The sequence below is a fragment of the Topomyia yanbarensis genome, chromosome 2 (assembly GCF_030247195.1).
Source record: "Topomyia yanbarensis strain Yona2022 chromosome 2, ASM3024719v1, whole genome shotgun sequence".
Classification (NCBI taxonomy): Eukaryota; Metazoa; Arthropoda; class Insecta; order Diptera; family Culicidae; genus Topomyia; species Topomyia yanbarensis.
Genome location: NC_080671.1, coordinates 33774822 through 33789652, shown reverse-complemented (window position 1 = coordinate 33789652; position 14831 = coordinate 33774822). Strand labels below are relative to the sequence as shown.

At 41.8% G+C, this 14831-nt stretch overlaps 2 protein-coding genes across 2 annotated transcripts; both read left to right on the top strand.

Annotated features, from left to right (window-relative positions):
- Positions 1 to 7605: 7605 nt before the first annotated feature.
- Positions 7606 to 11042, top strand: LOC131682383 (zinc finger protein 585B-like). Its single transcript, XM_058963818.1, has 4 exons — positions 7606 to 7693; positions 7763 to 7957; positions 8019 to 8965; positions 9243 to 11042. The coding sequence occupies exons 2-4, from the start codon at positions 7763 to 7765 to the stop codon at positions 10864 to 10866; spliced, it is 2766 nt and encodes a 921-aa protein (XP_058819801.1). The 5' UTR covers positions 7606 to 7693; the 3' UTR covers positions 10867 to 11042.
- Positions 11043 to 12144: 1102 nt separating this feature from the next.
- On the top strand, positions 12145 to 14589 carry LOC131679408 (uncharacterized). The gene is made up of 2 exons (XM_058960140.1): positions 12145 to 13013; positions 13209 to 14589. Exons 1-2 carry the CDS (start codon positions 12145 to 12147, stop codon positions 14587 to 14589), a joined length of 2250 nt encoding a protein of 749 aa, XP_058816123.1.
- The last annotated feature ends 242 nt before the right edge of the window (positions 14590 to 14831 follow it).

The window sequence follows — 14831 nt, the reverse complement described above, 5'->3', positions numbered from 1 at the left end:
TAAGAAGTAAAAAATAGGTATTTTTTACTTTTTCAAGAAAGTAAAATCTATGCATTTAATTTTGCAAGCATACGTATAAATTACCCATTTCATACTTTGTTGAAAGAGTCAAAACTATGCATTTTGGGAGTAGTAAGTAGGCAGATTCTGACGTATATTCTGTTTACACAAAGAGAGTAAAATCAGGGCCTTGCCTCTAACGTTTATTTTTTGGTTCATTATGGAATCACCAATAAGTAACTCACGGTCCCCCGAAATGTCAAATCCAATCATGACGTTTCACTGACATCGTAGATACCGACACTCATTTTGCTCTCGACGCAAGGTATCTAAGGAAAACAACAACATAAAGGTATCTAAGCAAAAAACAACAACCCAGCTGAAAATTAATGTTTGTACCACGGAAGGCTGTGATCGAAATGGGTTCGTTTTTTCTACAATTTTTGTAATATCTCTTAATAACACCTCTTTGCGCCAAAATTAGGTTTCCATCTGTTGCAGGCATAGTAAGGCAGTTGCAGAAAATGTTTACGGCCAAGCAGATTGGTCCGTTACTGAGCGTCAAAGCCCGAATTGAGCAGTCTGCTACACCACTGGACTGTCTCCTGCAGCTAGCAGAACAATGTTGTCGCAACCTTGAAACTTTCGAAATTGGACCCTACACTGCGTCAGTAACGGAGCATTTTGTTTGTCTCTTTACCCACCCAGACACGTCGCCAAATAACTCTAGAAAATCAGCAGTATTGGTTTTGTTTCGCAGTTTTTAATTAAATATATTGCACCTGCGTTCGTTTTATGTAACGTACGAGCGGCACTTTACAAAATCATTCTGGAAAATGGTGATAAGCAAATGGCTTTTCTGGTGAACTTAAGAACCAGAAAAGCCATTTGGTTAAGAAATACTTCATGAACATGTTTGAAAGAAGCTATCTCTCAATGAAGAGCACAGTCTTCGATAACAGATTGTTCTTCAAGGACATGAATATCGGATCAGATTGAAATCCACTATCTGTGATCACGTCTTCTTGCGCTGAATTTTCTACGTTTAACGTTGCCACAATTGCACATTCGTCGGGTGTTGATCCATGATTACAACTACTGGGATCATTCTCAACGCAACACTGAGTTTAATAGCTTTAATTACTATACTTGTATTACAGCTACTCCAAACGTCGAAGACGGAAAGAATTAACCAGTCCTGCAATATCAAGAAAATTACTAATTTTACAAAACTCGTCTTTTAGTTCTATAGTAAACTCCTTTAGCATTAACCCTTAAGGTTGGACAGAGAATGCGCAAAAATCGCAAACGAACAAAGCAGTTTTTTCCACACCGTATGTTAGATCTTCATAAAAATCAATCAGCGTATGTAGAATGTTGTTACAGTACTGCTGATTGATTTTTATGCAGATATGACATACGGTGTGGAAAAAAACTGCTTTTTTCGTTTTCGATTTTTACCCTTTCTCTGTCCAACCTTAATGTGCAATGTTGCTTTAAAACAACATTGCGAAAATTATCTCAAAATTATCAGAGTAACGTGTTAGCTATGAAACAAGTTTCACAAGATTTAAAAAAAATTGATTTGAACCTTTAAGGGTTAACAATGAAGGTTGCACTCGCAAACTAAATACATCATTTACCTCGAAACTAGTTTTTCTCTAAAGAACCCGGTAGACCATGTCAACGATAGGTTTTGGAATAGTAATCCATAGCAGGTTTATTTTCCAACGCTTTATTATTTGTAGAGTTTCAAATAATTAAATATAACGGTTGTGATTCGCGTATTTATCCTCTTGATTATCAGCAGATAGAAGAAATTGTGAGTAAAAAACTATTGTTTTCGATGCGGTACTTACTAATTTATTTAGCCAATGTGCTAACTGTCACAAAACCCTCAAAATTGGTATAAAATTAACAATTATTTATTTAGCAAGCAAATACTTTCTGTGTACTTTCAATGATTACAATACGATCGCATTCTCAGGATTGCTTGATGTTCCTTCAAAGTGGGATCATATTTCGATCTGGGAGTTGCATCCCACTAAAAACAGTCAATTCGTCATGTTTATTACGTCTTTGCCGTTTACCACTTGTTACCGACACAGTGTAGAACCATAATGTGATCTTTGATATTATTTTCGAGGACTCCCGCATACGAATACAATAGGTCAATTCTGTAAAACATGCCTGTGGTCATTATGAGATGGATGGATACGAACATCTAGAAGAATGTTACAAACTGATGTCGTTCTTGCTTAACCCTCCGGAAGTCGCGCTTATGGCCCACTGAATGAGCAGCCGCTACTGCCCTAAGACGATTTCGCTAGATTTTCAGAGCAGCCTGCACTCAGTGCACTAGCCCGACTGCCGGAAGGTTAAAGCAAAACTGAGTCAGGTTCTAACCTCAACTGCTGTCAACATGTATAAACTGACAGCGGTTAGGGTTAAAACCTAACTCAGTTTTGGAGTCAACAAAAACGCCATAACCTTCCTTTTCCTATTTGGAGTTTTATACCTGCATTTTGCCAGTCGCATAGGGTGACGCATATGTCGCCAACCTAGCACCAATTGATAACCGACAGCTCCGACCAGCTGTTTCGCAGCCATTGTGCAATGTGTTGTAATCCAATTGCTTCAAGTAGAACACGGCTACAATGCGGTCAAAACTTCCAGCGAACAAACGCACACTCCGCGGTTCTTCATAAGAAAAAAACGGTGCCAGGTCGTTTCAGTGTTCGTGATTAAAATCTTGTGTCAAAATTGAAATTAGTTTCAGAATAAAAAAACAACGTGCTATTTTCTACTCACTAAAGCCTTCTCCTCTTGCTATCGTAAAAGCCATACAGCTCCCTCAGAAAAAATGCAGCACCACATCCTCGTTCAGCACGAACGAACTCGGATTGCCGAATCGGAAGGAATTAAACAGTAAACGTAAAAATCTTGGCGTTCACGTTCTCACGACTGGTGAAGTCGTTGTTTGTGAGGAAATTTTGTTTATATTTAATTTTCTGTATCTAGGCCTACGTTGATGATTTTTATTTTTTCAGGACACTTTCACCAGAAACCACAAACTGGGGCGTCATCAAGCGGTGCGTGCGGTCAAAACTGAAGGGACCGAAGTAACTCATAATAATTGGCATAATGAGCCACAATTTTTCTAGACTTTCTTCGTATGATTTACGTCTTTATTATTTGTCTTTGGTAAAATCAACATATTCATTTTGTGGGTAGTCCCAGATTCTCACCAAAATGCGTACTTTATAGTTGTAATAAGGTTTGTTGTGATTGCCGGGATCGTGTTTCTGACTGCGGCTTTTATATATTACGACGACGAAGGTTGTGGACAAAGCGAACGGCTGATTCGAAGCACCGATGTATGTAGTTGTTGTAATAAACTACATCGCAGTAGGTAAAAATTGGGACTACCACAGATCGTACTAGCTTGAGTCTTGCTGGCTGCAAGAGAACAGTGGCAAATCTTTGGAAAGTTCGAAGGAACTACTTCGCCGTCCTGGCTGGACCAGGAGAGATGGCTGTCTATGCGTAGACCGAGGTTTACTATTTTGCTGGATAGTGGAACCGTTTCTACACTAAATTTATTAGCATTCGGTGGTGTTATTGTGCCAGTTCTGTTGAAAATGATTGCTTGTGTCGTTTTCGGGTTGGGAGAGATGCGGTTTGTTTTAGCTCAGCGGACTATCATAGCAAGGTCTTCGTTGATATTGGTTATAACTTTGTCTATTTCGGCTACAGGTCCTGAGATATAAATTTGAAGGTCATCGGCATAAAGTTGCTAATTAGACTTATGTGCTGCTGGTAGGCTATTTGTATAGAGACTGAACAGAAGCGCGCCTAAACAAGAACTTTGCAGTTTTCCATCGAGGATAATGCGACTAGGTGAGAAATCGTTTCTGATGCGAACCGGTTGGCTGTGCTGTTTAAGGAACGATGATACAAAGTGGCGGCCAGCTTGCGAGAAATAAAATTCGCCTCGTATTTTAGCCTTTAGTATACGGTGTTTCATGCAGATAAAAACCAGCGAGAAGTCCACCAGCACCATGACGGTGCAGTGGTTGCTGGCAAAACTATAGAAAGTATCGTGAGTTACTTTCGTCAGTGCTGTTGTCGTACTGTGACCACTGAATAACAGACATAACACTCAAAAATAATGCTTCGCCCACTTTAACGGTCATTTTAAATATATTTGCAGGTGGCCGCTTTTGAACTTATGGCGCCACTGATATATGAACAAGCATATTGGGGTAGACCACTATTGAAAAATTGTTCCTAATCCTGAGGGGTAACCCACCAGCAAATGAGTGTTTAGGACCGTGAATAGAAGGTGGAGCTAGTGTTCTGGGAAAATTGCCGGATCGATATTTTTAAGCAAATTCCCTCATAGTATTATGTCTGTTAGTCTGTGCTGTAACCTTTCCTGTTGATTGATGATTTGCTAATAATAGTGGGTTGGTATTCTCGAGGTGCTCAGTTATTTGAGTAAGCAAGATTTTCTCCAGGATTTTTGATATTGCTGGCAGGACACGTATTGGACGGAAGTCCTTAGGTTGAATAGGATTAGAGGCTTAGGGTATTGGTGTGAAGTTTGCTTTTTTTCCACTTAGAGGGAATGTGTTAGTGGTGATTATTGTATTGAAGAGGTGGGATAGCCACGGGAGAATGAACGGACAAAGCAGCTTGATGAGCGAGATGGGAATGGCATCTGATCCTACGACGTTTGTTTGAATTTCATGTATCCTTCGGCATATTTCATCAGTGTTGGATAGTCTAAAATGGAACTCGGGTGCACCTCGATCAACAGCTGAGCTGTGGTGTGGTTCGCTTACTGCAGGTATCGGGCTCGTAGTTTGAAGTTAGTTAACTTCAAACTACGAGCTATGTACCCCCGAGAAAAACTGATTGAGTTCATCAATATTAACGTGGTCACCTATAGACCCATATAGAACACGCACTAGCGTTGCCTGAGGCTGTTCGCAACGTATTTTTCGAGCACTTTTTTGGATCACATTTAGCACAGCTCGACTATTCTACAGAATGTTTTCAATTATATACAATTTGAAACACGAAGACAGTTGTGATTCGCTGGTTGGGCCACAACATCTGTCCAACTAACGAATTTGGTTCGCTAGTTACACCGTAAATGCATCTCCTTACATCTCTAATTAATGTCAGTTTGATTGTCAAAGTGAATTTGACACGAGATTTTGACATTCAGATGCATTTTAGTTGGACAATGGTCCATCTGGCGGAGGTCAAACTAAAAAGTGGTCCAGTTAAAAGTGACCAACCAGCGAATCACGATTGTAGAACACAGTTTTAAATATTTTTCATTAGTATGTGTGACGACTGATAGCAGAAAAAAAACAGTATGTGTCACATAAGTGATTTTTGGTACAGGTGGCTAAATCATCGCATTGGGAGCATCGTGTCCTAGATGTATTTTGACAGATTAAAATTATTCGACAATTTGTCACTTTGAAACAAATTTACATCATAGCATTGGGAACAGCCTAATGCAGTTAGGGACCATTCATAAATTACGTAACGCTTTTGGGGGTGGGGTGGGGGTACAACAAGTTGTGACATGTTGTGACACAGGGGGGAGGAGGAGTTAGCTAGATCGTTACGTAACATGTTTTCACCGAAGAAAAAAAAAATTTCTGGGAGTTTGTTACGTAATAGGGGAGGGGGGATGGAGAAATTTGTGACAATTTGTTACATGGGGGAGGGGGGAGTCAATTTTGGACAATTTTTGCGTTACGTAATCTAGGATGGTCCCTTATAGATTATACGATTTTATGGTCATCGCAACATATCCAGCTTTTTACGTGCCATAATGGCGGTCTAAATTGTTCAGTTCGTAATAGTTTATTTGCTCTTTTTTGACAATAATCGCTTGCGCCAGTTTGATAGCAACGTCCAGTTTAACATGTCGGGCGTTCATTGAATTGGATGTTTATTCAATGAACGCCCGACATATTCAACTGGACTAACGTAATCGCACTAGGCGGTTGACGTAAACGATCATTGTCAAAAAAGGGCAATTAAACGTATTACGAACTGAACAATTTTGACCGCCATTATAGCACGTAAAAAGCTGGATTTATTTCATGGACTTGTTGACTTTTCTCGGTGAAAATAAAAACTCCAAATTTTCCCATTACTACATGTAACGTTTCGGCTTACTGCTCTTCAGCCATCGTCGGACGCATAAACTTTTATCACGCATCTCCATTCACTCTCGTTCACTCTTCACCGCTAGGCGGGCGAACACTCTTCGACTGTCTGCGTTTCTCGTTAGTCCAACACTGTCCAACTGTAGTTATAGATTGTCAAGTACTTTATAGCTTTGAGACGAGCCATGCAAATAGCAAAAAATCGAACGTGAAATGCAGCCAGGGGATACTGTCAAATGCAGCCAGTCCATTTAAACTATGTGAGACGAACGATAGAATGAATAGAAAATAAAATAAAATATCTACACGCTCATTCAAAACATTGAGTACACAACACTCAATTTCAAAAATGGGGCAATATTTCCAAAAATGAGTTTTTAGTTTAGTAAAATTAACTCAACTAGTGAGTAACCATTCAATTCTCTAAATTTCGAGTGAAAAAAGCACTTATAGACAAGAAAAAGTTAATGAACTTCGACGTTAATTAAAACTTGGATAAAAGATCAAGTCGCGGACATAGCAGTTGTAGAGTTGATTCGGATCATTCACAAAATTAAAAGGTAAGTTTATCTGAGTTTTGCTTCTATTCAAATCAATTACCCTTTCCTGTTTTCTTTAGTTTCTGCCATTACATCGAGGCGCTGATATACATGAAATAGGAGGAGAAACATTCACGGATTATATTTCCAGGCATCGTTAGCGCCTGGAGGTTCAGGTAAATTATATTTGAAGTGCCGGTGAGATTTTTTGTTGCTATATTAAAAATACGAATTGATTATTTTTTGCATTTGCTTTTTGAGTGAAATCTACTCAAAGTTGACATTTACATCCCAAACTCAAAACTGAGTAAACGTAGCAAACTCATTTTTTGACTACGTGCACTTTTTATGAAGTTGAGTGGCTGGCCACTCAAATTTGAGTTTTTATGAATGAGCGTGTATCGGCAAGTTCCGTCCCAGCTTTATAGTACACGGAAACGAAAAACTACCTAAAATTGAGTTCCTTTGACTCAATCTCGTGGTATCGTGGGGGAACTTAAAATTAGGTAAACCGTGTTGAAGGTAGTTTCCATTTAACCACGGCAAAAATTACAACTCATTGATAGGTTTTTTATACTCAAATTTAAGTTGAATTTACCTAATTTTGAGTTCACCCCAAACAACTCAAAAGTAAGTTCCTCCACGGAAGACCTCGACTGAGTCGAATCTCTCATTTTGTTTTTGACAACACTAATAAGTGCGAAAGCGACGCACAACTCAAAAGTAAGTTAAAAGAACTTATTCTGCAGGTTGTTTTATTTAACCGTGTATACATTCGTCAGTTACGTTGTATTCAAAACTCATGCCAGATATAATATTTTTATAGTTTGCGGTTTAGGCCCTTTCGTCGATTTATGTTCTAACTAATCTGTCAAAGGCCGAACAAAACAATCAGTATAGCTGTTTTTCCTTTGTAGTTTGTTCGTGCAAATAGTTTGTATCTATGTTTTATCCTTGGTAAATTTAATTCATTTCATAAAATTGTAACAGTTTTATACATGTTATTTACAATTTGCATTTGTATAGATGGAACAATCTATGAAAAGCCTTTGTCGCATATGCGTTAGAAGCGATCAACAGCAAAGCTCTCTGTTGTGTGTTTTTGCCACCAACATTGACTTCGACGAGCAAAGTATCGAAACGTCCAATGGAAGGAAAAAATCTACCGGAACCGTTTCACAAACGGTGGCTCAAGCCATGGCGTTGTGTTTGGATGTTGAAGTGAGTATATGCTTAGTGTTGGTCTCATCTTAACTTAAAATTGATCGATTTCTTTGCTCAGATAAAGCCAAACGATCAGCTCCCGCAACGCATTTGTTACAACTGTCTCGAAAAACTCCGACAATCTTGGGAGTTGAGGGAAACTTGCAAATCAAGTGAGGAACAATTAAAGCGAATGCTTCAAGATGCTGACGCCAAAATTATTGAGGTGAAACAAGAGGAATGCAAAGAGACATCGTTTGAAGATGAAGAGTTTCTGGAACCTGACGTAGCTTTCGTTGATGAGGAAGTCTTAGAGGAATACGAATTGGTACTAGAAGGGGAACAGACTAAATCTATCAATGCAAATGATCCATTGCATTCAGAGTTTGGATGGTTGCTGTCTGATCTGCCTAAGGGCCGTTATACGCTTAGAAAAGGTGACGATCCTAATTGGGATACAGTGGAAGTGGACGACTATCGTTGTTGTGGGTGTTTTCAATACTTCTGTTCAAAGGCGGCACTGGAAGATCACAGCAAACGTGATCACAAGGAGGAACCGCACGGAGATAGGACCAAGCGATACGAATGTAGTGCTTGCTTCAAGTTATTTGCTAGTACTGATGCCTTAAACTTTCATCAGAAAATGGCTCGCTCCCGATTATTATTCCATTGCAAACAGTGCCAGGTGTTGTCGCCCAGTAAACGGCAACTGAAAACTCATTTGAAGTTGCATGTTGATCAGAAGGTAGAGACTAAGTCGGTACACATTGTTCAATCCGTTCCGGAACAGTGCGAAGCCGCGGCAGAGAGCGTGATAACGAAAAGGCAACCTGAACCTCCTACAGCCACTAAATGTCGGATAGTCAGGAATTTCATCACCTTTGATTACTTGGCATTCGATGGCTTCTGCTGTTGCGATTGTTGGGTCTATTTTGAAACCAAGCGTGAGATGAAACGACACGGTGAGAAAGAACATTACAACAATCGGGGCTTCGAGGAGGAACTGGTGTGTTTCGCTTGTTGGAGGTAAGTGGCATTAGCGTTAAATTCATTTCATCGTTGGGTGCTTTGGAAATGTTCGTCTCGTAGCGAATATTGATTTGGGTTGTATAAATTCTGGTTGAGTGTCGATTTCCAGACACGCAATCTAACTGGTTGCTGAATAAGTTATAAAATCGTACCGATGGTATATTGATATGCAATAATTATCACAGGAGTTCTGATTTGATGTTTTCCATGCCACATTCTAACTAATTTTAATGGTTGATACACCTACTTATTCAGTAACTTTTCTTATCCCTAGGTCGTTTGAAACAAAAACCGCCTTTGAGCAGCACATGGCCGAGCTTAACGCAAAACATATCTACTACTGCAAGCCATGTAAGCTAATGTTCCGTTCGTCGGATAAACTTCAAGAGCACCAGCTTACGAGCGAGAATCACGAAGGTTTCATCGAACTGGAAATGATTGATGTTAAGGAGGAAGTGGAGATCGAGGAAGAGGTTCCAGTTAAACATTCGCCAAGCCAGCCAATAGTTGAAACCAAGCGACGCACTAAAGTTGTTCGTAAAATGAAGAGCGAATCTCCGACCGATGATGATGATGAATCAGGTGGTGGCGATAATGACGATCGAGATGCCGATTATGAGCCTGACGTGGATGGTGCGTCTCGAAACTTTGAGGAGTCATATGGTAGACTTTTGTATGCTCCTAAGATCAAGCGAAACGATCCTGATTTAGCGGAAGTAACCGTGGTGGATATCATAAGTCAGGATACGGTTCGATGTTGTGGTTGCTACAAAACATTCATCACTGATGAAGAAGTCTTGGAACATTGTAATCAATATCATCAGCAGCATAAAATTCCAGAAAACAAAGAGCAACCGTATGAATGCGAAAAGTGCTGTCGGAGGTTCGTTAAAGCTGTGTCCCTGCAGGTTCATCGGCAATTTGTGAGAACCGTTCAGATTTACGCCTGCAAGTTGTGCAACGAAAAATTCACTTTCCAAACACCATTCCTTCTGCACTATATTCAGCACGAAAATCAGTCATGGAGGTGGAAAGATGACAAACGAGGGGCGAAACCGAAAAAGACTGAGGATGATTCTAAATATTTCTGCTGTTTCAATTTTTGCAATCAATCCTACACGGATTATAACGAGTTGCTCAGCCACGTGGATGATCTTCACGGTGTCAAACGAAATCAGTTCAAGGACTACCGAGATACAGATGAAAACTGTTGCGAAATCTGTTTTCGTAGTTTTACCAATTACCGAGCTTTGCTCCGGCATGTCTCACAGCGAAAGAAGGCTAAAACTGGTCACCGCCACACTTGCAGCAGCTGTGGTATGCAGTTCAAATCACTCACGCTGCTGAAGGACCATGAAAACAAACATCTCGGCATCAAACCGTACGAATGCGAAATATGCAGCAAAACGTTTGGATCGAAAAACATCCTCACAAATCACATGATCGTTCATCAGGCTAGCCGTCCGTTCAGTTGTGAAATTTGCGGTAAAACGTTTGCCCGGAAGCGGAACTACAAGGATCATTCGATGACGCACACGAACGAGAAACCATGGGAGTGTGAAATCTGCAAACTCACTTTCCGAATTGAGTCTCAGTTTCTGACGCACAAACGGCGCCATACCGGAGTGCGGCCGTATAAGTGTAAGTTCTGCGAGAAGGTGTTTTCCCATGCCACCGATCGGAAGCGACACGAAATGGCGGCGCATACGGGTGAAAAACCACATCAGTGTAGTTTCTGTCCGTTGGCGTTTATTCGAAAGCGGCAACTGGTTATCCACGAGAGAACCCACACCGGGGAAAAACCATTCGAGTGTCAGTATTGCGGGCAGGCGTTCATTCAGCAGGGATACTTGACGCGACATTTGGCTACACACAAGCAGCGGGATGGGGCAGCTTAGTTTAACTTTCGTCGATAATAGGCCGGTGTATTCCATAGTTTGAGTAAGTATAGCATAGTTCGTGCAGGCAAAGTTGTTCACAATTATCCGAATTTTTCCTTATCAGCGGTGTTACCTATAAACGCATATCAGCTCCATAATTAAATACAGCAAAACGAGAGAAACATTGTTCAAGATTCATTGTTTTTCATTAAATCGCAAATGGGACTGATCTGCTTTGATGAGCAGTGTAGTATCTCGGTGTTACTGAGATGCAAACATAAAAGTAATATCTTGTAGCGAAAATATCACAGTTTGTAGTTATACTTGTTTTATGTTGTTCTTTTGAGTTGGTTTAATGCTTCGGATCAAGGCTAATGGTGAGTTGAAATTTATTTTTTCGTCAGTCCACTAAATATTCCATTAAAAAAATTCGTATGTTTAATGGAAATATGGATTAATTTCAATAAATATATTTATTGGTTGGGAGACAATCAGCTTAATTCTGCATTGCAATGGATCGGTTTTTCGAACAAATGATCGAACCATATTCGTTCGAAACATCAATCCGTCGTAAGGCAGAATAAGGCTGAATGACATTTTCGAATCGATTCAATCAGATTTATTTGTTTGTAGAGATCTATGGCTGATTCATCTTATTCTGGAGAAACTTGACAAGGATACGCGAGCAACGTATTGGTCAACAACAAGTGGGAACAACGCGTGGTTTGGTTACATTATGCCTAGCACCTCGGTTCAGCGACGTCGTAGTCGACCACTGAGGCTTACATTCTCGGAAAACTGACCACCGCAATCCTATCTCAACGATTCAACCCCGATAATATGAAGTTGCTAGACGACCTAAGCGAATTGGCTGATCCAGAATTCAATCGTCCAGGCGCAATAGACGTCATCCTAGGTGCATACGTTTTTTTGCTCTTCTGGAGGGAGGACAAGTCAAAAACGAAAGCGGCCAAACAGTGGCCCAACGGACAATTTTCGGTTGAATCGTGGCAGGACAGTACGATGTGTCCTATGCGTCATCGACAGCATCAATGCACAGCAATCACGTCATTGTCATGCTGCATGTTGAGATGGATTTGAACCACACATTACAGAATTTTTGGGAGCAGGAAGAGGTTTTCAAGGCGCCACCGCTTACTTCTTCTGAGCAGCAGAGTCACTGAACATTTCAGTTCGACTCTGCAACGAGACGACAATGGACGCTTCATCGTAAGACTGCCGTTCGATGATTCGAAGCCAGCACTCGGCGATTCGCTCACTGTGGCCACGAAGCGAATGAAGTCCATCGAGAGACGATTCCAGCTAGATGCTGAGTTCAAGCGTCAGTACGTTTCTTTCATGCACGAATACATAGAACTTGGTCACATGAAAGAAGTGCCAGCTAATCAGATGCAAAAAAACAGCAGCGAGTGCTACTATCTGCCGCACCACGCGGTACTAAAGATCGATAGTTTGACAAAAAAAATACGCGTCGTATTCGATGGATTGTGCGCTTCATCGTCAGGAGTCTCGCTGAACGATAGATTATTAGCGGGGCCGAACAACAATTCTGACCTTTTCGCTGTGTCGTTGCGGTTCCGTGCTCACCGAGTGGCTTTTTGCGCAGACGTAGCCAAGATGTACCGTCAGGTACTAGTGCATCCAGCAGACCGTGACTTCCAACGTATCGTTTTTCGAGAAGAACCGGACCAGCCAATGACACACTACCTACTCTGTACTGTGACATACGGCACGAAGACTGCTCCATACTGGGCAATAGAGTGCATGAGAGAGGCAGCAAAACCATTTGCAGCGATGTACCCCCAAGCAGTAGAATCCATCAAGCTCGACTTTTACGTCGACGATTTCCTGTCGGGTGCCGATAATGAAGAGGAAGCAAGTTGCCTGATGCATCAAGTAGTTGAAATTCTTTCGTCTGCCGGTTTTAAACTACGCAAGTGGTCTTCCAACAACAAGAATATACTGCCAAATAATGGCCAGAACGAAGATGAATCTGTTCCGGTGAAAATGTTGAACGACACCAATGCTGTGAAGGCATTAGGAATCAACTGGTACCCTTCGGAGGATGAGTATGGGTTCAAGGTAAACTTTTCTCCGCTCAGCGACAACACAAAGCGCCAGATGATTGCAGATTCAGCCAGACTGTTTGATTCGTTCGGCTGGTTGGCTCCTGTAACAGTCAAGATCAAAATTCTCTACCAACAACTTTGACTCTTCGATGTCGCATGGGTTGACCCTTTGCCACCCGCCGTCGAAGATGAATGGAAGACAGTGAAGCAGAGCCTATCTCACCTCGAAGCCATCCGAATTCCACGATGTATCTTTCCCATTCGTGGTAGAATTCAACTTCACGGATTTTCGGACGCCTCCGAGCAGGCGTATGCAGCACTGAATGGTGCATTTTTGCTTACGGAGTTGATGCAGCGTATCACTGAAGGACTATCTCATCTAGCAATTGAGCATTGGGCGTGGACAGACTCAACCATCGTTTTAAACTGGCTGTCTGCCCATCCACGAAAATGGAAGACTTACGTGGCAAACAGAACGTCTGCCATACTGGAATATTTGCCACGCAGTTGCTGGAATCACGTCATCAGTAATGACAGCCCGGCAGATCTCGCATCCCGCGGTCTCTCACCGGCCGAACTTGTTGGCAATCCATTGTGGTTCATGGGAACACCGTGGTTGAAGGCCGATCAATGCGAGTGGAAGCTGTGTCCTGCTCCAGATGGTCAAGACGATGATCTGCTAGAAACCAGACCTGTAAGATCGCACCATCTGGTTGCGACCTCGATACATTCCAACTATGGCATCGAATTGCAGCTTTTAAAACGACGTTCCAGTTTTTCGTTGATCATCCGCACATTGGCCTGGGTCAATCGGTTCATCTACAACCTCCGATCAATCGTAGCCGATCGCCGAAGTTTGGAATTGGTTCCAATAGAACTACGTCATGCTAAATCACAGCTAATTCTAGCTGTTCAGCACTCAGTATATGCACCAGAGCTGGAGTTGCTGTGGAAGGATAAATCGTTGCGTTTCAAGCATGTGCTTTCTTTTCTTCATACTTTCCTCGAAGACCAAGGCATTATGCGCTTGGGTGGCCGTCTTCAGAACTCTTCTCTTCCAAACGATATGAAGCATCCCGTAATATTGCCACACAATCACGAAGCAACTGTGCTACTTGTGCGTGAATTACACTTGCGTAATTTTCATGCAGGACCGTCACTGCTAACATCCACCATTTATCAGCAATACTGGATAGTAGGATGTCAGACGGTGGTACGTAAGGTGGTGCAGGGCTGTACAAGATGTGTGCGTCTCAAGGGAAAAACAGCTAGCCAGTTGATGGGCAGCCTACCACCAGCGAGAGTGTTAGCTACACGAGCGTTCTCACATGTCGGCGTGGATTACGCTGGCCCTGTTAAGCTGAAGGCAACATCTGTTCGAGGAGTGAAAATCACCAAGGGATACCTCGTGGTGTTTGTATGCCTATCAACCCGAGCCGTGCACCTAGAAGTGGCAAACGATCTCTCTTCAGATACTTTTCTTGGCTCTCTAAAGCGATTTATTTCTCGTCGTGGTTACCCTGTCGAAATTCGGTCGGACAACGGAACCAATTTCGTTGGTGCCGACCGCAAGTTGCGAGAACATTTGGATCAGATCATATCACACAGCAAGGACGCTAGTCGCTATCTTTCCAATTTGGGGATCAACTGAGTCTTTAACCCCCCCTTCAGCACCGCACATGGGCGATACCTGGGCGGCCGCCATACGAAGTGTCAAGAAGCATCTGATAGCTGAGCTTGGAGAGTCGGCAATCACGTTTGAGCATTTGTCAACTCTGTTGTGCCAAATTGAGTCGTATCTTAACTCGCGACCGTTGTGTACCTTGTCCAGCGATCCAGATAGTGCCGAAGCCTTAACTCCGGCTCATTTTTTGATAGGACAATCCATGAATC

What these genes read in the sequence shown, in the direction of transcription:
- LOC131682383 (XM_058963818.1), top strand. Translation starts at nt 7,763, where the DNA reads ATGGAACAATCTATGAAAAGCCTTTGTCGCATATGCGTTAGAAGCGAT. An exon ending in CGTTGTGTTTGGATGTTGAA is followed by an intron (nt 7,958 to 8,018) that starts GTGAGTATATGC and finishes TTCTTTGCTCAG; the next exon opens with ATAAAGCCAAACGATCAGCT. An exon ending in GTGTGTTTCGCTTGTTGGAG is followed by an intron (nt 8,966 to 9,242) that starts GTAAGTGGCATT and finishes TCTTATCCCTAG; the next exon opens with GTCGTTTGAAACAAAAACCG.
- LOC131679408 (XM_058960140.1), top strand. Translation starts at nt 12,145, where the DNA reads ATGAAGTCCATCGAGAGACGATTCCAGCTAGATGCTGAGTTCAAGCGT. An exon ending in ATTGCAGATTCAGCCAGACT is followed by an intron (nt 13,014 to 13,208) that starts GTTTGATTCGTT and finishes CATTCGTGGTAG; the next exon opens with AATTCAACTTCACGGATTTT.